Raw genomic sequence first — 15486 nt, forward strand, 5'->3', positions numbered from 1 at the left:
GCAACTCCCACTCCCAGCATCTCACATCTGATACACTGTACCTCTCTGGAGCCCTGAGTGTCCAGATTAGTGGCACCTACAGTCCAGCTGGGAGTTGTAGTCCCAGTGTATAGACCAGCCCCCTCCTCCAGCATGTGTCCCACCCAGCCTGCACTCACTGTGATGGTGACTTCGTGCTTCTTCAGTCTGGATTTTAGACTCTTCATTGTGAATGGCGGCTCGTCCTGTCACTCAGGTGTCGGTGGGTGCTATCGGTAACACACGCCGCAGCCCCGGCCCTCAGTTCATTGTAAGCCGTCTCGGCTCTTCCCTCTCCCGGACCCACTCTGCTATAACTTTCCCTATATTTTCCCCTTGGCTCTGCACCGCTCCTCTACCCGCGGACCAATCAGATTTCAGTCCTGGCGGAGACTGATTTGCCGGCGACCAATCAGCATCTTTGGAAAAGTTTGCGGGCGGGACTTCCTCTGAGAACTTTTTCCTAGATTTTGGACACACCTTTCGGCGGGAGAGTGACGTCACGCAGGTGGAGTATACAGCTAGAGAGTATATAGGACGGGATACAGGAAGGCTCATGTGTGAGGAATGTGTTTATTGTTACAGGAGCCATGACTAGACCTATTAAGATCTAATTATTGCCTGTATCTCCTGTAATTATCAATAAGTGTATTTATACACCAACAAACAGCTCGCCTGTGTCCTAGAATATGGTGCAGGCTATGAAGGAAAGCTTTTCCACAGTGGAAAGAAGTAGAAAAGTCGTATTGTTCTAGTTCCTGAGCTCTCAGGCTGTGTTCACACAGGTTGCAGCACTGTTTCGGTTCCTCTAGCGTTTTCTTTGAGTACTGCAATGTGTGAACACAGCCCTAGTAACCAATCCAGCTGCAGAATACTCTCTCCTGTTGTTAGGATTTGCTACAATGTATCAGCACAGAGCATTTCCTCAAGGAATATTCCATTTTTTTTCTGTGTAGAGGAAAAAAAAGTGATATTATTTTCCCCAATATCATCTATATCAGTGCTTCTCAAACAGTGAGGCGCCCCCTAGTTGTTGCACAAAAGTTACTATGATCTGCACAGTCCTTTAGCTGTTTGCAACGATCTCCATTTTAGCAACATTATTACTTGCTTTATTAGAATCTAGAGCTTGGGAGACAGGTGAAAGGTAACCCTAGCATTATTTTCAGCTTTTAAATGGACTTTCACCACAGATGGTGAGGCCCAGGCGCCCTCTTGGTCAGTCTGGTGAGGCCCAGGCATTGCCTTGGTCGTTTGGGTAAGGCTCCAGTAGTAAAAGTTTGAGAAGCACTTATCTATATCAATGTATCTCTATCTCTGCTTGCTGTCATCTGATTGCAACCTTCATCATTTACTTGCAGTTAATAAAATGAGCCCCGAATGTATGAAAAACCAGCATTCCCCAACCTGTGGCTGTTGCAAAACTACAACTCCCAGCATAGCCGAATAGCGTCATCTGATCAGCCACAGCGAGGGGAACCCCCTGAGATCAGAGTCCTCTAACCTCTCTACCTGTGGGGGAGTCACATGACCAGGACAGATTGTTATTCACATTGGGTAATAAGTGACAGCAAGCAGAGACCTTGAAGACTGTGAGGACTGGATACAGAAAGTATATAACTTTACATCATTTGATCTGCACTAAATATCTGCAACCTTATCCTGTACACTGCAATCCTAAACCCCATTCACCCCATTGTATTTTGATTCATAGAATCTGTTGAAAAATCCTTGAAAACTGTGGCCTAAGGGTGTGTTCACACAGGGCGGGTACGCTGCAGCAGAAAATCCACAATGGCCCAGATTTACTGCAATGGTTGAATTCTTACACAGTCTATTTTCTATTGATGACAGTGATTATACCCCAACCTGTGGCATGGGCTGTTGAGCCTGGTTGATGCTTAGGACCTATGCACACGTCCATAGTTCTGTACACAATTGTGGACAGAACGTAGGACCAATACATTTCCATGTCCCCGGTGACTCATCCGTACGCGTGTATCTGGATCACTACCTTGTACGCAGTGTTCTGTGAATTGCGGAGCACTAGGGACGTGTGAATGAGGCCTTAGATTAGCAAATATTAATATAGCTACAATATTAAACAGTATCAAATCTGCTGCAGATCCTGTGTGAATGTAAACTTAAAAGGGTTGTTCACCAATTTATTTATTTTTCTTAAAATCAACTGGTGTGAGAAAGTGCCAGAGATTTGTAATTTACGGCTGTTAAAAAAAAAAAAATCTCAAGTCTTCCAGTACTTATCAGCTGCTGTATGTCCTGCAGGAAGTGGTGGAATCTTTCCAGTCTGACACAGTGCTCGCTGCTGTCACCTCTGTCTATATCAGGAACTGTCCAGAATCCAGAGCAGTAGCATATCCCCACAGAAAACCACCCCTGCTCTCCACACAGGAAAGAATACATCACTTCCTGCAGCACATACAGCAGCTGATAAGGACTGGAGGCTTTGTGACACTAGTTTATTTAAAAGAAAAAAAAATTGGTGAACAAGCCCTTTAAAGGAAAACTAATCAGGAGGTTTGTACATACAAACTTGCTAATAGGTACCTGTAGCTTAATAGTTGGCGATTCCAGCGATTCCTTTTTGTCCACTGGGCAGTTTTCCAATACTTTACTAAAACAAATATGCAAATTAACCCCTTTGATGCCTTGGGGGCGTTCCTCAGCATACTGCCCTGCCCACCAACTCATATGTCCGTCATATATGAATAAATAGTTGCATCTATATGTAACTAGTCAAATCGCTCGGCCTTGGCTGAAGACAGGCCTAGGGATTCTGAGAAAACACTGATCTGTTCTCCAGGATTTCCTAGGGCTGCATCTAACTTCAGCCACCGGTACACAAATGCCCTTACAATCGGACTTCTACACTCGAGAACAATACAACGTGGACGTAAAAACAGCTGTGTTGTAGATTAAAGGCAGACATACATATTTGCCAGCTGTTGGCTGAATGCTTACTCCAGAGATTCTCTTTATTGGTGACGCAGAAGAGACAGTATAAGATGTGGTAAGTTCTAGGTGACACAGATCTAATGGTTAGTAGACATGATAGAGGCCCTGCTGGGATCACAGAATACATTCCCAATGGGAGGCCAAGCAGAATACTCATACACTCTGCAGAGCAAACAAAGCTTTAACTTGGGGTTTTGGTTTCTGGGACGGCAATAAAAGAAAAACTGAACATAATTGCTGGTAGAAGAGGAAACAGTGCGGTTGAATAACAGCAGGTGAAAGAACAAAAGAACAGAGCCCACAGAAGCCACAGAAACGGCACTGCGGCATGAGCGGAATGCCAGCCATTGTTATGGTAATGAGGAGCGAGACTGTTTGTTCTAGACATGGAGACTGAGGTCACAGGTAAGTAAAGAGCACACAGGTTTCGCTCATATATACTGTGAAGATTATAGAACCTGCTTGGATTAGAGGGGCATTCCTATCTGAGACATTCATGTAATGTACACTGGATATGCCAGAATGGGTTGGATCCACCCCTAGGACACGCAACTGTAAGGCTGTCTCCGATGCAGAGAGCAGGGAGAGATTTGCTCAGCTTTTCTCAGTTTGTTCCAGCAATCAGTTTGATTCTGAACGCTCGGACTCAGTCTCCTAAAGAGGGGGAGGAGGCATGTCATACACCATGTCATAGCTTATAGGGTAAGATAAGGGCTGTCTACAGAGGCCGTGGGGTACACCACATAAATGCACTGCTTTTACCTGGAATTTAAAGATATAGTGGAAATAGCCTCTGCTTTGCAACATCTTCCTGCTCTGGTAATATTTGTACCACAGTTTCAACCATCCACCACACTAGGTTAATGTACAAGTATGTCTGTAAATGTACAGGAGGGCAAGACTGCTGGTTACCTTCTCTGATCTACAGCTAAATGTAATATGTTATACAGCTGGGGGTACAGATAACATTTCATACAATGAATTCAGCCAGATAGATTTCATACTATTTATATGGTGTCCATTTTTGATTGATTTCACCAAGAGATCTCACTTTTGCACGTCCATTCATGTGCACAGTGCCACCAATGGTGTGCTATATGGCTAGATGACACATCTATGGCACTGTTCACATGAGAAGGCACGCCTCAGGTCTTATTCACATCAAGTTTGAATAATACGTTTTTTTACATCATACATCGGAGACCCAATGTGATCAGTAGCTTTTGATGTATCAGACATGTCAGAAGTTACTGCAAATGACTATCTGGGAGTGCCTTGTCATGTGCACAGTGCCACAGTGTGCTGCACAGAAACCACATATTGACATAGCTATGCAATGTGGTTTGTACAAGCAAAACGTTTTATCTAACAGTTTCATCGCCAAACCACAGTAATTTGTGGTAAACCTGGGTACGTTTTCCCTTGTTTCCAAACCTACCTTCCAAAAACTGCTCATTCAGGTGACAGCGGACCCTTGGCAGTTATGCAAGGTCATCCACAATATAGCATGTGATGACTGAACCTAAATGGACAATCATGTGACTAACAAACCACTAGAGGCCATATTACACAGCCCGACCCTCGATTACTGTGCCTATTACATGGCTGCATAATCATGCAAACAAGCCTGCATGAACATCGCTGCCTTTAGTCAGCTGTCTGCCATGCATCTATTACAAGGAGCTTGAAAATGGACGGGAGAGGCGGATGAAACGTTGCCACTGTTTGGAATGAGGGAGAAAAAGAAAGAGGGGGAAAAAAAAAAAGAAAAAAAAAAAAAAAAAAAAAAAAACACCTAAAAACACCCAGGTTGCTGGTTCATCTTACATTATCTAAATGGATCTACGGTCTTACCTGCTGTCTACAGCTTTACTTTCAAGTAGTGCTGCTCTCTTTCAAAACTAGCAATGTATTACAAGGAGGGATATGTGGCCGCCTCAGATTATCTCTCGACATGTTGACAGTAAGCAGCTGATGAGCAAACGTTTGCTGATCGCGGTCTCTGTTACATGCAGAGATATCTGCCACATAACGTCTCCTTGTAATAGGACCTTAAGAGCCCCACGTCACATCGGCTCAGTCTGGAGCTAAATATTAAGTGGTTAGACAACCTTACAATGGTAATGTATAGTTTAATGAGCCCTTCCATCACTTCTTTACAGGTCACAATCAGAACCTTTTTCTCATATGACTTAGAATTGCTTTGCATCTATAACCACAATTATAGCAGCTTCTTTTCCATGATGAATAGGTTATATCTTAACTTTTGCACGCAGGCCAATAAGATTAATCCAGATACAAACATAATAGGCTAAAAGATGAAATTTAATTTTTACCCAGAACCACTGGATAAAGATCAAGATCGATCTGTGGCTGTACATATTTTGTTGCATACTTAGAATAAGGCTAGAACACAGATTATTATAACAGCACCTTTATTTTATAGAACCTCTTTTGTACACATTTTGAAGCAATACATAAAACAACCATGCATAAAAAAAATGTGATCATTACCACTGAACACATCACGCTCAGCAAATAAAAATAAAAAATAAAAATCTCTTGCTGGCATTTGTGTTGATGGTCAGAATGAATCACACCCCATGGAATGATGAGAACACGTGAAAGAATAAAATCTTGGCTGACTGCTCCATTGTTGTCAGGCAGTGGTCGTACCAAGACTGGTATTCTTTGGGGTGACAATTTCCCTCCCCCACATCATTCATTTTTAATAATGAACATTTAAGCCACTAAAATAGTTAGCACAAACACATAGACCTTCAGGTCAGTTATACTGATCCGTATCATTACCAACAATAGGGTGATGTCTGCAGAAACAGAACACTGGTTTGTTTCCTGCCATTCTTAAAGGTGAGAAGGCAGCATGCAACCACACGTAGCCAATCCAACTTCGATGTCAGCTGCAAAAAGCTATAGAAACAACAAATATTACAAAGTTCTAACAGCCGATAAAAGGACAAAGAATTGCACTGTTCTTCCATGAAGATAGACGACGATGTATTGACTCCGGTAATGCACTTCTGGGAGGAGGCTGGCATGAGCCAACAAGTCTGCTTGTAAAATCACTCATAGCTCTTTTAGCAGACAATGCCAGCCCTTCGGGGATAATGTATTTCTTATCTAAAGATTTGGTAAAATGTTGCCAAGAACCAATGTATCCAGGAGATTCTTTGATCATATTGACTGCAGTTATATAAAAAGGATATTAACTGAAGTGCTAAAAAAAAAAAAAAAAAAAAAAAAAAAATTATATAGTACACCTTGGTGACTTTACTCTTCATAGCTGACAAGCAATAAAGACACTAGAACGGTAAAGGATGTGAAATGTCATCAGTCATGGAACACTTATTATGAGAAAAAAAAAGACAAGAACTGGGACAGAAGACTTCTTTTCCCGTCAAGACATTTGCTGCACAGCTGGGAAGCCTTGCCAGGTACGGGTGGGAGCGGTCGAGCAGGAGAGTGCATAAAGACAAGACCAACAAGTCAACATTTGTAGAACTGCACGCAGCATTAGGAGACTGGGCCTTTTTCTGTATTTCGCTACACATTCCCAGAGAGTCAAGAACACAACATACCACTGGTTGACACTAAGAAGTCTTCAACAGTCATTGCCATACAATTACCCCAAGTCTAAAGGCTAAGGGGGTAAGAGATTGGTATTTAGTCTCCCCTGAAAATCCGTAAGATCACCCACAAGGTTTAGGTGTGCATTCTTCTCATTCATCAGTCACTTGCACAATGTAACACAAGAATGATCTGACCAGGAAGCCTTGAACACTCCGAGCAATAGGTCATTGTTTAAACTATACAGCCTTTCTGTGGTATTCAGGTGGTGCAACCTCATAGTCGCTGGCACTGAACAGTGTGGAGGAGTTTTTAGCCAAATATCTAGAAAAGATAAAAACAAGCACAAGTTAAGCACTGAATTCTATGCAAAGTTATATATACAACAAGCATAACTAAATAGCCACATACAACTCATCCACTTTGCAGCTACTGTAAATGCTGCAGCAAGTCATGTTCAGAGTTGGCTACGTCATAACGGTGGCTGACAGTTTGATAAATTAAAAACAAAAAAAAAAACAACACATCTCAAAACATGGCTTTTCCCCTATGAGAACATGCCCTAAGGAATATTGAACCAGACAACAAAAGTCACTCTAGAATTTTGTCAGCAAAGCTGTACTGCTGCTATCAAAATGTTAAGGACTGAGGGGTGCCAATAGTAAGAACCCTCATTTAGCATTATGGATTAAATTATATAAGAGGTTGTAGGGTCCCATGACAAACTCAATTACAAAAAAGCTTGCATGGAATAGGGTTTATATGATTACAATAAATACAGTCACAAATCAAAAAGGTTACTTACTTTAGAAAGTCATGTAAATAGTTCAGAAGCAAAGCCAGGCTTTTCTCATCCAGGGGAGTGTAGGATAACATGGCTCCAATGCGGACTGAAAGGTATGAATGATCTATTAATGGCAAAGTGCGTTTATACTGCCCTCTATAATGCATTATCTATAATTTTATATATGCAAAAGACTTTCCACCTACATTCACAATTTCAGGACACTGTCTAAAGAGGTTTTTCTTTTATTCCTTTTATCAGAAAGCGGCAATAGTGTAGGTAGCGTAGATTCCCCTTTAATCAACCTGCTGACAGGTTCTTTTTTTATTTCTGTAAACTATAAGCAGGTTAGATGCATCTAACCTGCTGATGTGTACCTATAGAGCATCAGATATTAGTAATTTAATATGCCAATGTGGTGGTTCGGTGTACTGGGGCGGGGATACCACCCTCATTGCAGCAATCAACCCGGCAGGCTCGCCTCATCCTAACTAATACTGGCAGCAGAGAGCGCTTCCCCTATAGCCCCAACCCAGTACATTGAACCACCTCATTAGCATATTAAACTGCTACTATTCTGAAAAGGGCGCCGAGGATGAAGGTAAGAGACTTGCCCTAAGCCTCAGCACCCCATGCCCTATAGAGACATATCAGCCGTATAGATGCTTCTAACCTGCTGACAGACCAACTTCTTTTAAAGGGAAATTATCTTACATAAGCTGATGTTAAAAGCATTTAGATACACACTGTATACAGCAAGCCCCATAGCATATGCACTTAGGAAGGAAACTTGGGTAAGATATTTAAGTCCCCTATCACTGTAATCCTGCCTGTGGTTATAGACTGACAAGGGGCTGAAATTTTCTTTTTGTAGCAATCCCTTCACAGCAGACTCCCCAGCGGCAGTATTTTTCGTTTTTATTTGCAGAGCTATATATATATATTTTATTTATAGAGCTGTATTACAGCTTGTTTTATGCTGGATTGGCATAATTTTGGGGTATTTGTAATTATAAAAACAAAAAAGTTGTTACGTGTACACACTTACCGAACAAACGCAACAAATGAGGTGCACCGTACACTTGGGACATGGGGGCATCAGGGTGGTCCGCTAAGATGTCTGCATACTGAGGACGTTCAAACTTGTATAGAAGCTGTGTGCCCAGCATGACATTAAAGTATTCCTTAATGCCAGCTACCACTTCATTCACCGCATATTCCCTGAAAAATATGCTCCAGTCACACAAATGTAAATGAAAAATAAAACAGCTCAAAAAACTCATTATCCCTCTGATAAAAACTTACTTATTGTCTGTGTTCCCCCGGGATTTTTTGTACGTTGCATATTCTTCCAGGATGGTCTCCACATGCTTTTTGGCGGGAAGGTTAAAAAGCTACAAAAGAGTAAAATGATTGCCATGTAAGCAAAAACTTGGCAATAAACTAGAAGTTAAATTAGCCTGCCCCCTAACAAAGGAGACACAGAAGACATTTCCTATTTCACAGGATCAAGTGTTGCAATACATGTTTAATGAGGACCTGTAACCAACCTGGGTTTATAGTTTGCTTGACAATTCATTTAAAAGTCAGAGGGGTGTAAACCTAATTTTCATAATGGTAATAGATGGGTATTAGGATGGGCATGCATATACAGTACAGTTAGAGGGTGTGTATTAGGCATACATGTGCCTTAAAGTCAGTCATTCACTCCCCCTGACAGTATAATCTCATCACCTGATATCCACTTCCATTATTACTATTAAGTTCACGGCCTTCTGACTACTAACAGCGTACCAAGAAACTCAGATACCTGCTAAGCGATTTCTACAGAACAGGAAGCGTCAGCTTATTAGAAGGGCCCTATACAAGGGACGACTGACTTGAAAATTATTGTTAAAGCATTCAAATTTAAACAATCTTTTGTGTAAATACAGGCAGCGATCAGACAACCAAAAGAGAAAACGAGAAATCGTTCATTTAGTGCAGACACCAAAATCATTGATAATCGAAAGCAAAAACTTGAGGATTCAAAAAAAAGGAAATCTGTCAGCTGCAATTCATGTTCCAAACTGCTGACACTGTTAGATAGCTGTTGGACAGATCTACGAAAGTAACAACGTGTCTCCCTGATCCAATTCCAGAATGTAGAAAATGGCTTTCCAAAGCTCCTGAATGCAGCTAGCTGTAACACCTCATTACTCCCCCTCCCATACCTGACCCGGCTAGGGACTCCAGGTGTCAATAAAAGCAGGTTACAGCTTTCAGCTATAGAGGAGCTTTGAAAAGCCTCTGACTCCTTGCACCAGAGAACAGAAGAATTTCCCTACATCCTGCAAGCAGAGCTGGAAATAAAGGAAACACGCATCTGCTTGACCTAACAGGCAATGGAGAAAGTTGAAAGTTGGTGGTTCACTGGTGCAATCACTTTTGCAAAAATCTGGTGCCTGAACCACAGGATACCAGACAGTCAGTGATTTAAGGACTTTATTAGCAACGCGTATTAAAGGAGAAGTCCGGCCAAAATTATTTTTTTATATGTTATTACTTATGGAAAGTTATACAATTTTCTAATGTACATTAATTATGGGAAATGCTCATATACTGCTATTTCCCTTAATTTAGTGTATCAGGAAGTGTTAGAATTATCTCTGAAGCAGTGACGTCACGACGAAAGGTGTAATTCCCATGGAGTGTCCAGCAGGGGGCGCTCTATATATAGAAGTCAATGAGTACCATTGACTTCTATATATAGTGCGCCCCTGCTGGACACTCCATAGGAATTACAGTGTATAATGTTACGCACTGTACTTTTGTGACTTCATGAATACATTTATGGAATACTTTGGGGAGCAAGTATCCTTGCTCCCCAAAGTATCCCATAAATGTATTCAATGAATACATTTGCTGGGCACCGAGCAGGGAGGGAGAGAGGTGCCATCTACCTCCCCCCTCCCTGCTCGGTGCTGGGAACATATACAAAGTACTACTCCCCCATTATCTGCAGATAATGGGGGAGTAGTACCTTTTGCTATCCCTATCACCGCCCGCTCCGCCGCCGCTCACACAGGGGCTGCTTTTCATGCCCCCCGCCGCTCCCCCTCCTCCTCCCGGCTTCAAACTTACTATCGCGCCGCTGATTCCCCGCCGCCCGCGCCGCTCCTCACTATCCGGCCGGCCGCTGACTCCCGCACGCCCGCCGACTCCCGCCTGCTCCTCACACTATCTGGCCACCGCTCTCTGCTCTTGCATGCCGGCCGCGTCAGCCCGCCCCCACCCCGGCCGGGGACACCAGGAAGCGCCGTGTTCCCGGCCGGGGTGGGGGCGGGCTGACGCGGCCAGCATGCAAGAGTAGAGAGCGGCGGCCAGATAGTGTGAGGAACGGGGTGGGCGAACGAGCGGGCGGGGTGGGCGAACGAGCGGGCAGGAGTCATCGGCCGGCCGAATAGTGAGGAGCGGCGCGGGATCAGCGGCGCGATAGTAAGTTTGAAGTCGGGAGGAGGAGGGGGAGCGGCGGGGGGCATGAAAAGCAGCCCCTGTGTGAGCACTGTAATTCCTATGGAGTGTCCAGCAGGGGCGCACTGTATATAGAAGTCAATGGTACTCATTGACTTCTATATAGAGAGCGCCCCCTGCTGGACACTCCAAAGGAATTACACCTTTCGTCGTGATGTCACTGCTTCAGAGATAATTCTAACACTTCCTGATACACTAAATTAAGGGAAATAGCAGTATATGAGCATTTCCCATAATTAATGTACATTAGAAAATTGTATAACTTTCCATAAGTAAGAACATATAAAAAAAATAATTTTGGCCGGACTTCTCCTTTAAGGAGGCAATCCTCAACTTCACACATCGTAGAATTCCCCTCTCTCAGAGAAGCTTTAGTCAGAAAAATGAAATTGAATGTGCCTACCTGTTTCTGTCTTGTTATAAGATCCCAGTCATCAACAAGCCAAGGTTTTAATTCCTCAGGAATCTTTACTTTAACTTCAACTCTGTTCATAAAAGTTTCTTCCTGTGGGTAGGCACAAACATCTTAAAGTAGTTGTCAAGCACAGGTCAGAGTAGAAGAAAATTTAGGTTCTAGTGACCACCAGTGTTAATGGATTGACATACTAACTGACTGCGTGCAATCTCATACTACAACCAGTGTGTTGGAATTTAGGAAGACAGATTTTAAGAAAATGGGGGAGTTTTCAGATAATGAATTAAAGGGATAAAACATCGGGAGCGAGCACTCAGTGGGCAGTATTACAAAATACCATATTAAAAGTCAAATAGACTACATGTATGAGAAATTAGCAAAAGGAAGAAGAAAAGACTAAAGGAAAAAAAAGCCGCCTATAGGAGCTGACACATGTAAAAAATATACAGGAGGCAAAGCAGATTATAAATGCTGCTAAAGCCTCAAAAGAAGGGCAAAATCTGTTGAGGGGAATAAAACCTTCTTAGGGTACGTTCACACTTACCGACTCGCAGCGGAAATCTTGCTGCAAGTTTTGCAGTGAGATCCGCTACGAGTCAAGGTCCTGGCAGGTGTCTGTCAATACATACTCGCAGCGTCCTGCTCTCCCGCCACAGCCAATCAGTGGCTGCGGCTGGGCAACACACAGATTGGCTGGGCGGGAGAGCAGAAGAAAGAAGAACTGCAGCATTACTAAAATAAGAAATGGGGAGAATATGTTTATTGACTGGGATAAGAAGGTTGCTGACTATTTGAATAGCTACTTCTGCTCAGTGTTTTCAGAAGGAGGCCTTCACAATCACAGGCTGGTTGGACACAGCATTGGCTCATTATATGGGTTCTGATTAGATATGAGCGAACCTTGAGCATGCTCGAGTCCATCCGAACCCGATCATTCGGCATTTGATTAGCGGTGGCTGCTGAAGTTGAGTAAAGCCCTAAGGCTATGTAGAAAACATGTTTTCCATACAACCTTAGAGCTTTATCCAACTTCAGCAGCCCCAGCTAATCAAATGCCGAACGATCAGGTTCGGATGGACTCGAGCATGCTCCAGGTTCGCTCATCTCTAGTTCTGATCCAGTATTTTCAGAGGCTGAAGTTGCAGAGGAACTTGCCCATTTAAAGTTAAATAAGGCGATGGGTCCAGATGGTGTCCATCCCAGGGTTCTTAAAGAACTTGGATCTGTCTTTTCTGCCCCCCTGACAAATCTGTATAACCAATCCCTACTAACAGGAGATGTTCCTGATGATTGGGGAAAGGCCAATGTTATATCCATCCACAAGAAGGGGAGTAGAGAAGAGCCCAGTAAATACAGGCCAGTTTGCTTAATATCTGTAGTAGTAAAAATGATGGAAACTTCTAAAATAAAAAAGTGATCACCTAAGAATCAACATTTGATGGATCCAAACCAGCAAGGCTTTACTGAGGGCTGATCATGTCAGACTAATCTCATTGATTATGTCACAAAAGTATTGGATGAATGTGGTGCTGTGGATATCACCTATCTGGACTTCAGCAAAGCCTTTGATAAAGTTCCCCATAAAGAGCAGATAGAGAAGTTAGATAAAATAGGACTTAATCCCTGGATAGTTCAGTGGATTTGTGGTTGGCTGAAGGACAGATATAAGAGGGTTGTTGTTAATGATTTATGTTCAGAGCAGAGACTGGTTACACCTGGTGTGCCACAAGGGTCTGTTCTGGATCCTATTCTTTTAATATGTTAGTGACATAGGAGAAGGTTCAGTAGGTAAGGGTTGTCTGTGTGCAATAAGGTGGATATTCCTGGAGGTTTCAGTAATATGTAAAATGACTATTAGATAAGTGGTCCAAATAATGGGAACTGCAGTTCAATGTTTCCAAATTTAAAATAATGCACTTAGGGAGGAGGAATCCTCTATCACAGTATCGAAAATTAGAATCTAAACGAACTTATAGCCTGTTGGGGGCTATAATGAATAGACGGTATCCCCTTCCAGTCTATTCTATTATAGCAGGAAATACATTAACTTATTAAATTATTTAATAACAAAGCAAAAAGTTTGTTCTAATTTTGTTATTGTAAACAAAAATATATCAAATTAGAACAAAAATTTGCTATTTTAAATTAAAAATAAACTGTTACAGGGAGCTGTATTTAGCGGTATTAGTGGTATCCCAGCAGTAATACCGCTCCCTGTAATCTTATATATTAAATTAAAACAGCAAGTTTTCGTTCTAATATTGATATTTTCCACTTAAAATTACAAAAACAAAAAAAATGCTGTTTCAATTATATATACTGTAAATATATAATCTATGTTCAGTATTTTTAATTGAACCAGCATTTTTTCGTTTTAGTTTTGCTATTGTAAATAAAAAATAGCGAATTAAAAACGAAAGTTTGCTGAATTAAATATTAAAGTGTACCTGTCGTTTAATTTTTGTAAAACTTTGTAATTGGTTTTTTTTTTTTTTTTATCATGAGAAAGCAGTTTGAAGCTATCCTCCCTGTTTTCATTGTTCTCTATGGAGAGGGGAGGGGTGGAGGGAGATGAGGCACCAAAACAGGACAACAAAGTTAACTTACATCACTGGGATCTCTCCTTTTAAGGGTGGGTTCACACTACAAAATTCTTGCGGATAAACTCAGCGGATTTCCGCAGCATGTCCGCGCTCCTTTCCGCAGGCTCCATAGACACCATTCTATGGGCCGGCGTATTCTGCTATCCGCCGAAAGTAGTGACATGTCACTTCTTTCAGCGGATAGCGGAATACGCCGGCCCATAGAAGTCTATGGAGCTGGCGGAAAGGAGCGCGCCCGTGCGCGCGGACATACTGCGGAATTCCGTGGAGTTTATCCGCGAGAATTCCATATTGTGAACCCACCCTAAGGCAGCACTGACCTCCCTAACCTCTGAATACCAGCTTTCACACAGCTCCCACTGTGTAATCCTTTGTTCTCTGCTGCCGAATAGTCTCTCTCCTTCCTCCTCCCCTCTCCATAGAACACACAGGGCACGTCTGATGCAAGGGCACGTCTGATGCAACAAGATGTGATTTCTTGATAATGAACAGTGGATGAGAGCGGAGGGGGGACCTGGGAAACGTCTTTTTGAATGCAGATAATGGCATATTTCCCTAATAAACCTGATTACAAAGTTCCTTAAAAAAAAAATCACCTGTACTATTGATTCCTGCAAAATAAAAAATACAACAGTGACACTAACTATTACATGAAGTGGTATTACTGCCAGGGACAGCTAATACCGCTACCTGTGATAGTGGTTTAATACTGCTTCCCTGCATTCCCAGTTGCCATTATGGACTTTGTGACCTCCAAGGGGTCGAATTTAGGTTTCCAAGATGCAAGCATCTTTTCCCTATTGACTTTAATGGGGTTCGATATTCAATTGAATAGTCAAGCATCACGTCTATTCGAATAGTTTACTACTCGCTCATCTCTACTGTGGGTGGTGGTGGGGATACACAACAGGGGATCATTACTACATAGGGGGAGGGGTCATAGAAGGGATTACTACTACTATTATTCCTACATACAGGGGCAACCCACATACCTACTTCACTGCGCATGACACCAAACAGCAGAATAACTACAGTTATGGGACCCAATAGGTAGAAAAAAGGAAAGGAAGGTGAAGGAAAGGTGCAGAACCTTAGAGGTTTTTCTGGCAGGTTCTGAAGAGATGAATGGAGGCTTGACCCCCCCCCCACAACCTCAGTAAAAGACTACCCTTTTCTTACACTTTCTACCGTTGGATCCACTCGGGCCCGCTTCTTTCGTGGCGGTTGAGGAGCATCGCTGGTGCTACTACCCTCGCCACTCCCGGGGGCTGTAAATACATAAGAAATCACAGTAAGTAAAAAGGCCAAACAGAAAGTGGCACATCAACATAAGTTAGAGCAAAATAAAAGTTACCTTTTTGCTTGTTCTTTTTTGTTTTCCTGTAGAGGTTAAAAAAAAAACCAAACACATTAGACCATCTTGTTAAGCATGTTCACAAACCACCAGAGGAGAATTCCAGGCTGCGGTGTTTTTTTGGCAGAGTGGCTGGGAGGATGAAAGTACTGTAGTAACATGCTCTAACCTCTCCCGCTCCAGCCCTGATGCTGGGATCCCGCCTTGGCTGCTCACTGGCTGAGTGGGCCTAACA

At 42.5% G+C, this 15486-nt stretch overlaps 2 protein-coding genes across 8 annotated transcripts in view; both read right to left on the minus strand.

Annotated features, from left to right (window-relative positions):
• The window catches only part of UACA (uveal autoantigen with coiled-coil domains and ankyrin repeats), a 46454-nt gene extending 46110 nt beyond the window's left edge, over positions 1-344 (minus strand). Inside the window, exon 1 of the mRNA XM_069986397.1 lies at positions 159-344. Coding sequence (XP_069842498.1) covers positions 159-206 — 48 coding nt within the window. The 5' untranslated portion in view covers positions 207-344. The remainder of the gene's footprint in view (positions 1-158) is intronic.
• A 5068-nt stretch (positions 345-5412) lies between these two features.
• Positions 5413-15486, minus strand: part of MORF4L1 (mortality factor 4 like 1) — a 32160-nt gene continuing 22086 nt past the window's right edge. For all 7 annotated transcript variants that reach the window (XM_069986463.1, XM_069986426.1, XM_069986437.1 and 4 more), the window contains 7 exons: positions 15252-15277; positions 15077-15165; positions 11283-11384; positions 8672-8760; positions 8415-8587; positions 7388-7472; positions 5413-6906 (listed from right to left, as the gene is read on the minus strand). In XM_069986463.1, coding sequence (XP_069842564.1) covers positions 6822-6906; positions 7388-7472; positions 8415-8587; positions 8672-8760; positions 11283-11384; positions 15077-15165; positions 15252-15277 — 649 coding nt within the window. In that variant the 3' untranslated portion in view covers positions 5413-6821. The remainder of the gene's footprint in view (positions 6907-7387; positions 7473-8414; positions 8588-8671; positions 8761-11282; positions 11385-15076; positions 15166-15251; positions 15278-15486) is intronic.

This window comes from Dendropsophus ebraccatus, chromosome 1, assembly GCF_027789765.1.
Source record: "Dendropsophus ebraccatus isolate aDenEbr1 chromosome 1, aDenEbr1.pat, whole genome shotgun sequence".
NCBI classification, from domain to species: domain Eukaryota; kingdom Metazoa; phylum Chordata; class Amphibia; order Anura; family Hylidae; genus Dendropsophus; species Dendropsophus ebraccatus.